Source organism: Nannospalax galili, unplaced genomic scaffold (assembly GCF_000622305.1).
Source record: "Nannospalax galili isolate Female #2095 unplaced genomic scaffold, S.galili_v1.0 scaffold902, whole genome shotgun sequence".
Lineage (NCBI taxonomy): Eukaryota > Metazoa > Chordata > Mammalia > Rodentia > Spalacidae > Nannospalax > Nannospalax galili.
The window spans coordinates 887,266-902,050 of NW_008347814.1; the positions used below are offsets into that span (position 1 = coordinate 887,266).

A 14,785-nucleotide genomic window follows, 5' to 3' on the forward strand; every position below is an offset into this window, starting at 1 on the left:
AGAGAAAGGGCTGTAGGTCAATTAGGTAGACTGCATCATGGGACCAAGATATGGAAGCTTTGATAATGTTATTGCTAGGTAGTTAAGAGAACAAATAAAGAGGAGGAGGGGGACTCGCTGTAGAGTGAGTGCAGGCAGTCCAAGTTCAGCCTTGGCTAGGAGAAATGGGTCCCTGTCCAAGCCCTTGAGCACAGGGTCATGCTGCCTCATCAGCTCAAGTTTCTCCTTTGTCCCCAAAGAGAACAGGAAGCCAAGGAAAGTCCTTGCTTTGAACCGTGTGCCTGGGCAGTTCCCAGAAAACTATGGTTAGAACTGAGTGTTGAACTTGAGACCTGTGCTCCAGAGCCTTCCCCAGACCTAGGTTATTGTACCAGGTTCCAAGTTGTCACTTATTCTATATTAGAATGGAGAGGAGGCTCTTTTTTACATTTTTACCAACTATTTATTTATTTAGGTGGTGTTGGAGTTAAGAAATTTTGTAACATAGATAGAAGTACATTCACTAAGGGAAGAAGAGAGATGTTTAGGAAAAGGACAGTACATACCCAAGACATGGCTGGAATGTCACGATCATGCCATGGATACATACAGTTTTGGTAGCACCTATTTATGAAGCTTTCTTTTTCCTTCTCCACTGAGATTCCTGAAGGTTCCAACTAATGTTATGGCAATTAAGAGTTAATAGGCTCCAGACTGAGGCCAGCTCTAAACGTGTAGAGAGGCTGAGGGTCATTAACAAATGTGTGCTACAGGCCTGTCAGAGTGAGGCAAAATAAATCTCTCCAATGACTTGTATTAAGACATTCTACCCTTGTTAGGCATAAAAGAGACTTTTATACATTTCTTGACACTTCGAAGACTGCTCAGAAATAACTCCTAGAACCAAATCATTCCGCTCATCGACGCAAAGCTCTGGGGATTACATTAGAAAATAAACATGCATTCAAAGGTGAAATGTGGAGTTTAATAGTTAAAGAAGACGCACTCTTTGCAGTAGGAACACACACATTTATTAATCTAAATTTCCAAGGGGAAATTAAACTTTCACAGAGCACTGAGAATGGAGTTCATGCAGTCGGCAGGTTATTTCTTTTCTTTTCTTTCCCTCTTCCTCGTTTCTTCTGCCCTCTCCCCCAAGCCTTCCTTCACATCCATTCCTAAAAACACTCAGTAGTGATTTAGACACAGTGTTATATTGCAAAGGAGAGATAAAAGGGCGACAGGAGTTCCACATTGTAGTTCAGATTCTGGTACTTAGGACAATTTTGGGTAAATTTCTTATCCTCTCTAGACTGATCTGAACATGTCCCAAAAGAAGGTACTGCTCTTTTTACAGTCTAAGGTGTTTTCTAGCTGTACATTCTGCGACTACCATGTTTATCTCTCATGAATATTTAGCATTCTTAAGATTTTGGAAAGCAGACAAGCTGAGCATTTAATATGTCCTATATTTTAAAAAATGTTATTAGAAAATAAAGTATAAACTATTATGATTATTATCAGTAGCTGTTGATGTGGGAAAGGGTCTGAAGGGTCCTTTTCTGACCTTCCCAGATGAAGGAAGCTTTAGAAGGAAAGGCTTTCTGACTGTGGGGGATGCTTTCCTGAATCCTGCTACATCCTTTGCTCTGTCACAGGAGTGTCTGTGAACCATAAGGCATGACTTCTCATCTAACTGTGATTACGTTATCACAAAAGCTGATTATCTTACATAGATTCTATAACATGTCTAATCTGTAAGTTAAAATTTCAAAAACCATAATCCAAATATTAATATAGGTATTCATTTAAAAAACTGTGGAAGTTTCCAGGGAGTACAAACAGGGCAGTTATGTAACACAATTCCAGGCACCCATGAATCCACATAAATGATACTCTTGAAGGCTCCCACCTTTGGGACTAAGAGACGAAGGAAAAGTATAAGAAGGTTGCACAAGGCTGGTGATAAATAGCTGATGGCAAAGCTCTGAGTCAGGAGCATCACAGAGATGCCAGTCTATAGCCAAGCAGAAAGCACCTGCCATGACTACAGGGCTTGATGGGTAATCTACAGTACTTCCTGTTGGTGGAGAATGGGAGCCCAGGATAGCTGGCCTTGAACTCCTGTGTTTATGCAGAAGCTTGTAATTTTTCAGAACTGGTAACTAAACCCGTACTGTACAAAGCAAGAAGCAGTTGTAACCAGTCCCTCTGCCACCGATCCCTATGCCAGTGACCAGAGAGTCGAGTCTGATGACAGCTGCTGCTTGTCTTTCCCATTCCCATGGGAATGAGGGGAAACAAATCACAGACTTTGGACCTGATTGTAGTAGAGGGGTCACCATTCCACCATTCAGGAAGTTTTGATAATAAATGGGCTGCGGCTTCTGTGGTATCTGCACCAGTCATCTCAATAGACAAGTCTGGTCTTTGTCAGGCCGAAGACACAAACTGTATGTGTTAAACCCAAGCACTGAAACCAGTGTAGATTGGTAAGGTTAAAACAAATCGTGTGGCTTATTTTTATACTTTTTAATGATTAAACTTAAGTTCTCTTGATAAGTAATTTCAGCAAATCACCTGATAAATACCTGGTTATTATTTCTAGAAAGACAATTTATAGACTTTACTCATCAGTTTACAACTTACCTATCATGAATAAAGTCTTAAAATTTGTAAATAAAGAAGGTGAGACCCTTGGGCTGGAGGGATGGCTCAGTGGTTAAGAACACTGGTTGTTCTTGCAGAAGACCTGGGTTCGAATCCCAGCACCCACATGGCAGCCAACAACTGTCTGAAACTCCAGTTCCAGGGGATCAGATGGCCTCTTCTGTCCTCCATGGGCATTGCACAACATGGGTGTACTTACCTACATGCAGGCAATACATGCATACACATGGAATGGGAATGATAGATAAAATATTAAAAAAAAAATAAAGAAGGTGAGACCCAAGAGTGACCTAATCCAGAGTTAAGACACAGGGACAGCAAGTTTCTGTCTAGTATGCACTTACTTATGGGCAAAAACTGTATTTTAGATATAGTGAAAAAAATTGTGCTGCATATCAGAATTATGCACCAATGTTGTGCCTTAGCTAAGGGGAGAAAATATTAGTTTCAAAAGGATTTTACAACAAAAGTTTCAGTTTATAACTTTTGAAAGAGCCTGGACCAGATATGCTCTTTCTAACTTAGAAGAAATGGTTTGCTGCAGATTGAGCTTGGTTCCCGCTTTAGAGTGTGAGTTGGAGTTAGAAATAAACTTTGGGCTGGGAATGTATCTCAGCTGGCAGAGTGCTTGCCTAGCATGCACGAAGCCCTGGTTGGATCTCTAGCACCACATAAACTGGGTCTGGTGGTACATCCCTGTAATCCCAGCACATGGGAGGTAGAGTTCAGAGGATCATAAATTCAGGGTCATCCTTAGCTATATAGAAAGTTTGAGGCCAACCTGTGCTGGAGACTTTGTAAAACTTGAAAATGTCAGATTAGGTTTTTCTCCTTCATTGTGAGGGGATGAATTATTGAGTCAAATTCTTCAGGTGTGGTCAAATCATGGGGTGATCTTGTGAAACCAAAGCTTCCAGAAGGATACTTGCTCACCCCACCCACTAAGCAGGCACCTTCCTCTCTGTGCCTTAGTGGCCCTGGGAGTAGGTTAAGTAATAAGGAAACACCTTTGACTATTTGAACTTCCAAAAATGAAGGCAGTGATAAAAGCCCGCCCATCCAGGAAGGGTTGAGGAGGCTTTGCAGTCAGAGTGAACCCCAGTCCCCACTCTGTCTCTTCATACTTCTGGGTCTCAGTTTTGTCATCTGCAGAGCAGGGATCATGACCTCTCCCTTCCCCTTGGTAGAACTATTCTGAGGATGAAATTTGAGCCTGTAAATTAGAGGTGCTGGGCATAGTACTTGACTACAGAGTAAAAGCCCACAATGTAGCCACTGTTGACGCTATATAACATGATTATCTGATTTCCCAGCCTACAGCAGACTGGAACCAGCAGAGTAGAAGGGCCTGAGGGACTGCTTCGGGAAGGCCAACTGGCAGCAGGAAAAAGTGACAGGTCGCAACCCAGCTACAAGGGAGGCAAGAGCAAAGCTATAAAAAACGGGAACAAAAACTCAAAAGGCACAACAGTTTGGGGTATTTACTAAGAGACAAAGACCCCTCCTCAGGTCAGTAGCTTCCTGGAGACCCCATACCTTGCCCTTCTACAAGGACTCATGCTGACAGTGGTGGTGTGAATTCTCTCTCCATCCCCCAGAAAGTAGGTGTGTGTGAAGGGGATCAAGTCTACCTTCCATTCAGGGTGCTCTGACCAAACACTCGCTGATTCTCAAAATCTCCAGAGTCAAGGCCAGCAGTGGAGAGGAGGAAACTCCTTTGGTGGTCTGAAAAATAAGTCAAGATCAAGCACAACAGAAAATCTATGACTTTTAGTGCTAGAGAGGAAAGATCACCCCTTGCTCTACTGACCTTCCACCTACCTTCATCTCCCTCAAAGTCAGGCCTCTCCTCCTGAGGCAGCCTACATGCCAGTGTCCCATCCACCTACCACTGGGAGTTTTTGTTGTTTCAAACTGATGTCTCCAGGCACAAGAAGGAAGACAGACGTGAGGTGTCTGATGGAAAGACATCTCTGGAGGAAGGCTAGAATTCAGGTAGAGGAGGATGCTCTTAGCCTTCCTGGGCCTGGGAGCTCCCTGAGATATGTTCATCTGAGGATCCCAAGGCTCATCTGAAGCCCAGCTGATGGGCTGGGATTGGCCTCAGGTATAAACAGGGCTTGGGTTAGTAAGAAATGGAGAGGGGATGAACCTTCCTGATAATGACTCAGATGGTGTGAGGCACAGTGTCCAGTAGAGCAGACTGCACCTGCACAAAGGTCAGAACTCAGCACTGCATTTTGCTGAGCCTGGTTTCTCATTCCTTTACACTGGAGGAAGAGAATAGTACTTAGGTATTCAATCCATTGTCTCCAAGGCTGAGGTATGGCTGTTGTCCCCACACATGGTAAACACTAGCATCTGAGAGTTCTGATTCCATCCTTACAGCTAGGTGGGATGAAGCATTGTGGGACTATCCCCTGTGAAAAAAAAAAAGTGTGCTCAGAGTTTGTATACAGTGACCCTTTGAGCAGGGACTTGGGGAAAAGGAAAAAAAAAAAAAAAGATGACTTCAGGGGAAGAGCACTGCAAAGATTTTCTTGAGGTTAAAATAAGAAGGGGCCCTCTTGTTAGAAAGTGAATTAATCACTGCCAAGAGGGAAGTGAAATTTATTTTAGGAAGAATATGGTTTCCATCTCTAGTGTGTGTTGCTAATAAAATATTTATTGTCTATTCATCTTAAAATCATTCTCCCTCTCTCCCTCCCTCCTTCCCTTCCTCCCTCCCCCCCCCCCCCCCCCCCCTCCCCTCCCCCCTCCCCCCCCCCCCCCCGCACCTAGTGGTGTGGAACAGAGCTTGAATAATAAATATTTAACACGGATACTCCTTTTTCTCTGTTAAAATAATCTTTATTTCAGTACTTTCACAAAGATGGACTGTTTTCCTACCTTCCTCTCATGTTACATTAAAACCAGGTCTCAGGAGTAAGAGAAAATAAACATGGTCTCCTCAGGGAGGACCGGAAGGGGCTGTGGCCTTCTGGGTGGACTGCACAGGGTCCTGGGTGTCTGCTGCCTGTTTCTACAGCATAGAGACACTAGCCAGTGAGGCACTTGTGTGCAGGTGTTCCCTGAGGTTCTGGGTGCCAAAGACTACATGAGAATAAGCAGAGGTGATGGGGGACAAGGAGCAGCAACAAGACCACAGGAACCAAAGGAGCCAGCAAGGAGATGGGATGCTGGCTAGGGCTGATGTTTTCTTGCAAGGAATTTGGGACAGGGGGAGGTGCCAGTGTCTGGCGGTGGGAAAGCAGGAGTTGGGGCACATTACAGATGGGTATGTGAGACACAGTTTGAAATATCCCACTGTGGAAGCAGGACCCACTCTGCCTGGACCTGTGTTCCATCCTCTGTGATGTGTATTCTCTCCTGTCTGGGGAAGGCCCAACTGCTTTCTGCAGGTGAGCAGAAACTTTTTTTTTCTCTAACTGAGCTGAACTTGCTATGAGTCTCCATTTAGACCAGCAGCGGAAACAACTTGATCTTTTTTCCATTTCTACTTTTGGCCAAAAATGAAAAAAAAAAAAAAAGAAAGAAAGATTAATCTTTTTTCCATTTCTTCTAATGGAAAAAAATGCAATCTTGCCATTTCAAGGTAACTCGGTCTCTTCCAATGGAAAGCATAGATGACCCATTTTATTACCCATTGGATTCAGGACTTAACTGCAGCTCATTCAGAAATGAAATCCCTTTTAGGGGCTGGTAGGTTTCCTTGAGATTCTCTCCTCCCTAGCCCACCCCAAGCCCTTGTCTAGATACACAGAGGGAGTCAATCAATGGAGCAGGTGTAGCGACTTGCTTTCATAGTGGGGTGACCTGTCACAGGTGGCCTGGGTTCTCAGGTGGGCTCTGCTGATGTCTCTGGCCCCAGTTCCACCTTTGAGTAGACAGGTCTATGTGTGTTGAGTGTCTGTGCCTGCCTGCAGGTGGCCTGTGGACCCTCAGCCCTTCTTCACCTCCTGCTGGTGTTTTGGGGATGTGTCCACAGTTTATGGGGAGCAGATGGTCTTGCCTCAAGCTCCTGATTTGTTTCATTACACCATCCCACATTTTCCCTGGCTCAGAGCACTTTGGGAGCCTGCCTTCTCCCAGAGTTCCAGTGGGAAGTGGAGTTAAGACCATTTCCCCCTGGGGGAATCTGGGGAACATTTCCACCTCCCCCCAAGGTCTTCTCTCTCCAGGTCACTCTCCCACCGCCCCCCACCACCAAGAGGAGCTTCTAGCTCTTCTCTGAGTAGCAGGAGGCAGCCCCTTCATTTCCATGGCTTAAAATAAAATCTCTAGGCTCCGAGGTTGTTTCGCTCTGGTTCCTTGGAACCCAGGGTCTGTTTTTTTTAAATCTTCCCAAAATGGACCTGACTCTAGCAGGAGGGCCTGAAAGCCTTGACTACCATAGTATTTCACAACTGAAATAGTGTCATTTTAGAACTTACATGAACCATTTGGTTCATGTCCAGGCTCTCTGCTTCTCTTGAAGAAGAGAGTCCCCAGCTTATTTGGTTGAGGGCTCCAGGTAACAAAAATGGCCCAGAATGAAAAGTGTGTTAGGTGATATTGCAGAATATTGCACTGCCACGAGTATGATTCAGGTCAAGCTAGTCTGAGTTCTGATTGGTGTGAACTGACAAGTGCTTGTACTATGTTGGGGTAGTACAGAGAGGATGTGGAGGTTCCCAGGCATGTGTCTTCTTCCTTGGGGTAGGGAACTTCTGTATGGGATCTTTCTTCCTGGTGGTCTTAGGAGAGATGTCTTGTCTTGGGTTATTTGCTGGTCTGGTACGATGTGAGTGCTGGTCTTTGCCTGTCAGAATATCGAAGCAACTTGGTGGTGGCCTCTTGCTTGTAATGAATGAAGTAAGAAGTGAGTCATCTGTCTGCTTCCTGATTTAGTGTGTATGTATGTGTGTGCATGCGTGTGCGTGTGCATGCGTATGTGCAGGCTACATGTGTATGCAAACATAAATGGTCAGCTTGGACAGCTAGGTGTCTAGTAATGAGAATATTTTGGTCAACCTGGGGGGCTGACACTAAGTAGGCGGGTGAAATAGGTAGTAAGCCTCACTGTCAGTGTGGTAACCTACAGTGTCTCAGCAGTGTAGTAGATAATGTAGGAGGTGACCTAGGGTGAGGCAGGTCACAGTCTAGGGACTGGAACCTTGGCCATTTTCCCAGGGGTCAGGCCACTATGACCTCTTCAAAAAGGGTTTATGGAAGACTGCCAGATTCCTTTGTCTGAATATTCCGTTTGAGGAAATGCTTCCTTAGGCTGTGTGATGTTTGTACCTGCCTCCTTCTCAATTGGACTGTTAATGGCAGAAATATGGAAAGAATCCCCATCATTTTACCCTTCACTCTGAAATAGTTATGTTATACTGACGCTGACTTCAGTTCATGGCCACAGGTTTTCATTGTCTGACCTCCATCCACCACATTAAGTACTGTGACCAAAGGAAAACAAAAATGTCTCTGTTGGAAACACTCAATTCCCCATTGTTTTGAAATACTGGAATGTTATTCTATTCAAATTCAAGATAATGAACTAAGCCCCAGTATTTCAATTCTACTCCCTAGCTTCCATCATTTTGGCCAAAAGAATACACAGCTGGGCTGGGGTGAGGTGTTTCCTGAGAGGAACCATCCAACCGACAGAAACATCTATGAGATCTGGGAGATTCCTGTGCAGATAGGTCCAGAATCTAAGAGGTTGATAAGTGTATAAATCACCTCAGGAGGGAGCTGCCTCTGCAGGGAAGAAAAAGCCTTTAGGATCGCCACTTTCTACTTCCCCAGCAGCTAATGCCCCATACATTTCCAGTTAACTGTGGATGAGGAGGAAGGCTATGACACTGGTGGTTCTCAGCCCCACCTCCAAGAGACACTGGAAAGAACTGGAACATTTTAAAAGATACCCCCATTGTGAGAGTTTCTGCTTTAACAGATCTGGGGTTCATCCTGGGTAGTGCCATGTTGCCACAGGAAGGCAGTGAGGAGCCTTGGTTGATGTCACCTGCTGCACCCAAAAGAGCTCTTTGGGTGGGTGGGTCTAGACTTGGTATTCATTACAGCATAGGCTTGGCTAGAGTGCTGAGAAGGTGGTAGGGGGTGGGTGACGACCTGTTTGTTGGAGAAATAGCAACCACTCCAATAATGTCAAGCTGTTGAAACCAGCATCATAAAATTCTTCTCACAGCACGAAGCCCCCCCATCCTGACCCTTCCCTCTCACCACAGGGCTCACTTCAGACAGAGCTTTCTCATTTGGCCAACTGCAGAAGTACCAGATTGGTTCTCATGCTCTCTCTTTCTTGCTTTTACTCTCACTCGCTTTACTTGGACATAAAAGATTTGGTGAGGGACTTACTTTCACTCTCACCTGAAGTCTAAAGATGGGAGGGGAAGCTTTGGAGCAATAGAGAAAGGAAATAAAAATGAAACCATAAAATAGATGGCAGAAGAAAAGGCATGTCAGATATTTCAATTGCAGGTTTCTGTAAAGCTATCTGGTCCTGTTCTGGGAGGTCCCACCCCCTTTTCAGAACTACCTCTGCTGGTACTGGGGTCAGAATGGAACCTAGGGGATTCTTTTGCAACAGGGGGCAGTCCCCAGTCTCCTTTTGGAAGACTGATCTCCACCCACTCCTGATGGTGTTTATATGTGTGTGTGCATGGGGGGTCCGTTTCCATGGAGATGGGTGGCTGCTTTCCTGGGCTGGAGTTTCGTTTCCTTCCAGCCTATCTCAAGGGCCAGTCATCCCTGCCTCGTGTCTCACTAGTGGTTCATGCTCCCCAGCCTCCCTCCAGGTAATGCATCATCTCACTTGGCCGAGGCGCCTCAGCTCTTGCCTGTCATCTCACCTTCAACTCCTCCACAGGGAACTACGGGAACTGCTAAAGTTCTGGGGGGCTTCCAAGAGCTGAATTGGGGAGCCACATCCCCTCTAGACACACTAAGTCATTATTCCAAGCTAGCCTGGAGAGCACCCTATATTCATACTCATAGGCCCTCAGAGTTTGGGGCTGTTCTAGTTAGATTGCTGTGATAAAACTCTCTGACCAAAATTGACTTGTGAGGAAAGGGTTTATTTGGCTTACACATCCAGATCACAGTTTGTCCTTGAGGGAAGCTGGGGTAGGAACTCAAGGCAGAAACCTAGAGGTAATGACTGAAGCAGAGACCATGGATGTTGCTTACTGGATTGCTGCTCTAGCCTGTGCTCAGCCTGCTTTCTTATGTAACTCAGGACCATCTGCCCAGAGGTGGCACTACCCACAATAGGCTGAGCCCTCCCACATTACTCAATAATCAAGTAGATGGCTCACAGAAATGCTCACAGGCCAGTCCCATGGAGGAAATTCATTTCCCCACTGAGGTTCCCTCTTCCCAGGTGTGTCAAGAGTTGACAACTGAAAATATCCAGTACAGGGGAAAATGTGATTATTTAGAAAACAAAGAAGAAATACTTACCTTCTAAAAATAAAATTAACATGACTGTGTTCCCAAAGTCTACTTAAGTCATTTCACTTTTAAGATAGAGACAGAACATCTTAAAACAGCAGCAAATGTAAGCCTGGCATGGTGTCACACACCTTTAATCCTAGCACTTGGGAGGCAGAGGCAGAAGGATTTCTGTGAGATCAAGACCAGCTTGCTTTACAAAGCGAGTTCCAGGCCAGCTGGGGCTACAGGGAGACCCTGTATCAACAAAACAAAAACAAAATAAAAAATAAAATAATAGCAAATATAATCCTGAGGCAGAGTCAAGATGTGACATGCGAATTAGTGTGGCGTCTTCAAATGGTTAGTCATTTACAAAAATCTCTTCAAATTAATCTTATTAATACTTAAAGGAAAAAGAAAAACAAATATAATTTGGTCAAAATGGAGACAATGCACTGGCACTAAAGTTTGCCCAAATGATTTTATGAGAACAGCTAGAAAATTCTAAAATGATCATTCTAAAATGACCAGGAGCTTCCTTTCCTGGTTATTAACATTGATAGTACAGTATAATGCTTAAAGTGATGCAGTGCTGTTACCAGATGGATCAAGGGGACAAAACTGAATAATCTCAATATAGACCCTAGGACTCATGGTAAGTAAATGATAAAGCCAGGTGTGTTTGTACACACCTGTAATCCCAACACTTGAGAGGATGAGGCAGGAGGGTCCCTGTGAGGTCAAGACTAGCCTGGGTTACATAGGGAGACTCAAAAAATAAGATGATAAATATAAAAGTGGTATTTGAAATCAGTGAAAAAGGAGGATAATTTGTTAAATTATGTCATCATAACTGGTTTAGCATTATTAAAATACAGTAAACCCTTACCTCTTTTTTTAGAAATCTAAATAAAAGTTCTAACATTAAAAATTTAAAAATTACAATTGTGGAATAAAATTTAGTTGAATAATTATACACAGCTGTGGAAGATAAATTATAAGTGAGAAGCTTCGTATCCGTGCCTTCACTATTTTAATACTGTCTCTTCCAAAACAAGGTAGAAAACCTATTACTTGCCCCATTGCCAGCACAAACTGCAAAATTAAAGCATACAAAAAGAAAAATCCAAAAGAAGCAAGCAGGTAAGAAGCTGGGAATAATGTTTGTACCAAAGCTGGCAGACAGAGAGAGGGTCAGTGTCTGAAGCATAAAAGAGCTTCTATGTTTTTAAAGTAAAGATAAGATTAAATTGATCACAAACATCAAACATCTTGGAAAACTTCCTATTCTATGATGATGAAATCCTACCCTAGGCAGTTACTGCCAGAAGAAAGGATGTTTGCCTGTATACATATAAACATATGTTCATGCAGTTTTTTCAGTTATCTGTGAAAACCAAGAAAGAATGAAAGAGAAAGAAAGAGGCAGAGAGAAAGGAACGAAGGAAGGGAAGCAGGGAAAAGAAGAGATGGAAAAGATGGCGAGACCAGGCCAGGAGAGAGGAGGAAGAAGGAAAAGAGAAAACCAAGGCAGGACCCAAATGTCCAATAGTAGATTAGATAAGACCAGGTATGCTCAGAATGGGTGGGCCACAGAAGTCAACAGTAAAGGAATTATGTTTATTGATGTGGTTGACAGCTGGTCAGTGGTGGGGCTATGTTCATAAAAGGAAGTAAAAGATTATTCTTTAATGGAAACAAATATAGGTAAATATATTCAGAAATATTCATTCACAAAGCTGGAATTCAAAGGTTTCACCCTCATTATCTCTGAGTTAATGAATTACAGTTGACTTGTCCCAAATTTGCATATACATTTTGTTTTGCAACTTTTACAACTACCATATTTTAGTTTTGGAGGAAAAAAAAAAGTCCTCTTTCTGAGAATTCAGGCTGATGTACCAACATGAAGACACCAGTCTGGTCTGTGGTTATTTACTCCTGTCCTGGCTCCCCTCCCCTTGTCTTCATCCTGTGCCTGCATCCCAGCTCCTGGTTACCAGCTCCAGGAAGACACTTTGACAAACTCAGAGCTCCTAGCCCTGTGTAACACACCATCTCAACTTTGTCCTTTAACTTTCCTAAGTACCATCCAGTCACCACAAAGACACTGTGAGCATCCTGGAGCAGACCCTCTCCCCTAGGGCTCTAGGCCAAGCTGAGTCAGCTCCAAAGAGATGGACTGGGCTTGTATCCTCTTCCTGGGAGGGCTTAGGAGACAGACATTGGTCTGCTAAGGCAGTTAGGGAGCTGGGGAGGCTGGGGGAGGCCAGGTACCACAAACAGCACCAGAGAGCAGTGAGCAGTGGGAACCAGCCTTGGGGTAGACAGGGAGCAAGCACCTGTTTCTCCCTCATGTCTTGTTTCCCTGAATGATTGGTCATGTTAACCTTTACTTCTTGTCTCCATATCATGCGGACAGGTTCTAACGCTCCTGTGGACCAGCCCTGCTGCCGTGGTCTCTATGACTTTGAGCCAGAAAACCAAGGAGAATTAGGATTTAAAGAAGGGGACATCATTACATTAACCAATCAAATAGATGAAAACTGGTATGAAGGAATGCTACGTGGGGAATCTGGCTTCTTCCCCATTAATTATGTGGAAGTCATTGTGCCTTTACCTCAATAAATGTGTTCTTGGACATAATTTCGTAACTGAAATGAATTTGCACCAGTGTTCTCTGTGTGGTATTCTGTCACATCTTTGCTCTTTGACCAAGTTAATGACTTTTGTATGCGTTCTCTTTATAATGTATTTTGTATCAATTTAATTTGTATGAATGATTTCCTTGTCTAACTCATGAAGATAGTTTTCTTCTTCTTGTCTTAAAAAGTCATTGGTTAAATATATGTCCTTCCTGTTGCTAAAAAATATAAATCACTCCCATTGCAGGTATGTGAACGAATTCTTATGTAGTCCTCAGCTGCAGTGGAATGCAATGTTTGCAACTAAGAAAGCTAAATATTTTGGTTTTTGACATTACTGATGGCATCTGGTCTTTTCCTGACCTTGTATTTTAAGCTTACCTGTGAATAGCCCAATAAACGTGACATACGGTGTTCGCAAAGGCTTCCATTATTTTTAATGTTCTATTGATATTTAAGCATGGACTTCCAGTGCAAACTAATCCTTTACCTCGTGGCTGACCATGGCATCACAGCCCGGGTGCTTAGATGACTGCTATAGATCAACACCGGCAAGTAGGGAATGGCCCTTTATTATCCACAAATTCAAATGTGATGTTTCCTCTTCTCACCCGGGGACTAGAAAACCCACTCACCTACTATCAAGCTTGTAGTACAAGTCCAACTCGAGCTTTTTCTGCTGTCCAATATGGGTAGGTAGGCTTATCAGACACACCCAATTGTGGATGCTCAGGAAGTAGCTTGATCTGCTAGGTTGAACGTCCGGGAGCTTAGGGTCAAAGAATCAGCCTCACCTTGCCCAGAGAATGACCCTATCACCTGCTGTGGATCAGTAGAGTCCACAGCAACCCTGTCCCAGGGGAGAGGTGGATATTGCTCCCTTTTTGCAGAGAAGGTGAGTCCTAAATGCCTTGCTGAGGATCAAACAACCAAGTAGTGGTAGGAGCAGAATTTGAGCTCTGTATTAAAAATCCCATCACACAGCATTCATTCCAGTCACTTGTGAAGTGACCATTGTTAGTTGGCATTTGTAACAAATGCCCCGAGGCCAGACTGTTAACCTAAACAAGTAACCTAAGCCTGATTTCCTAGACAACACACACACACACACACACACACACACACACACACGCACACACACTCCTCTTTTTCCTCCCCTTGTGCATTCAGTGTCTATGAAAAAATGGTAATAATTCTTAATTTCTTGGATGCTTATTATATGCCAAGTGCTCTTCATGCATCTTGCATGAACAGACCCCGTCAGGTCGCTCAGATGCTGTAAGTCAAATTCACTGCTGGGAGGTGCAGGTGACATATGATCCCCGCCTCCCATTGCCCTTACAGACAACCTGAGAAAAGAATTCTTTAAACCCGGTTTGAAGAATCTTAACGAGTTTATTGGACTTGCTAACTGAGCTTGGGGTGCGGGTTTACTTACAGAAGAGTGAGCACCCCCCACTCACAGCTGTGTTCAAAAGTCCACACCCAAACATAAATCTTGTGGTTCCAGACAGCCTCACAAAATGGTGAGAGACCGGCCTGGTGGCTTTCCCAGTCTTTATACCCTTAGTCCCTCCCCTGCAAGCAGCTAAGGTCAACCGATTGGCTGGAAGAGGTAAGGGGAGTGACTCCTTTGCAGAGTGGCTCTTAACCACTGGGTCAGAGGAACATCCGGGTCACAGATGCCTGTTCTTCAGGTACTAGAACTGAGCCACAGAAAGGCCCAGTCATATTAAAATGGCAGAGCTGTGGATTTTAACTCAGAGTCTTCACTTTTCTCCTAGAATACCTCTTACTATCCATACTTCTCCTCACAAATTCACACGCTTGCCTGTTTTTATGCCCTGCTTTTGTTCTTCACTTGCCACATTAGAAATTTGCCAGTAAGAAATCCTGTTCCTGGGGCTGGAGAGATGACTCTGGATAAGAGCATTGACTCTGCTTCCAGAGGACCCAGGTTTGATTTCCAGCACCCACACAACAGCTTCTCTGTGGGCATTGCACGACATGGTGCACTTTCATACATCCAGGCAGTATACTCATACACATAAAAT

At 44.0% G+C, this 14,785-nt stretch overlaps 1 protein-coding gene across 3 annotated transcripts in view; it reads left to right on the forward strand.

Annotated features, from left to right (window-relative positions):
- The window catches only part of Sh3gl3 (SH3 domain containing GRB2 like 3, endophilin A3), a 173,200-nt gene extending 160,047 nt beyond the window's left edge, over positions 1 to 13,153 (forward strand). For 2 of the 3 annotated variants that reach the window (XM_008844441.1, XM_008844442.1), the window contains exon 9: positions 12,509 to 13,153. In XM_008844441.1, the coding sequence (XP_008842663.1) occupies positions 12,509 to 12,714 (206 nt within the window). In that variant the 3' untranslated portion in view covers positions 12,715 to 13,153. The remainder of the gene's footprint in view (positions 1 to 12,508) is intronic. The other variant, XM_029568987.1, reaches the window with a different exon arrangement.
- Positions 13,154 to 14,785: the final 1,632 nt, after the last annotated feature.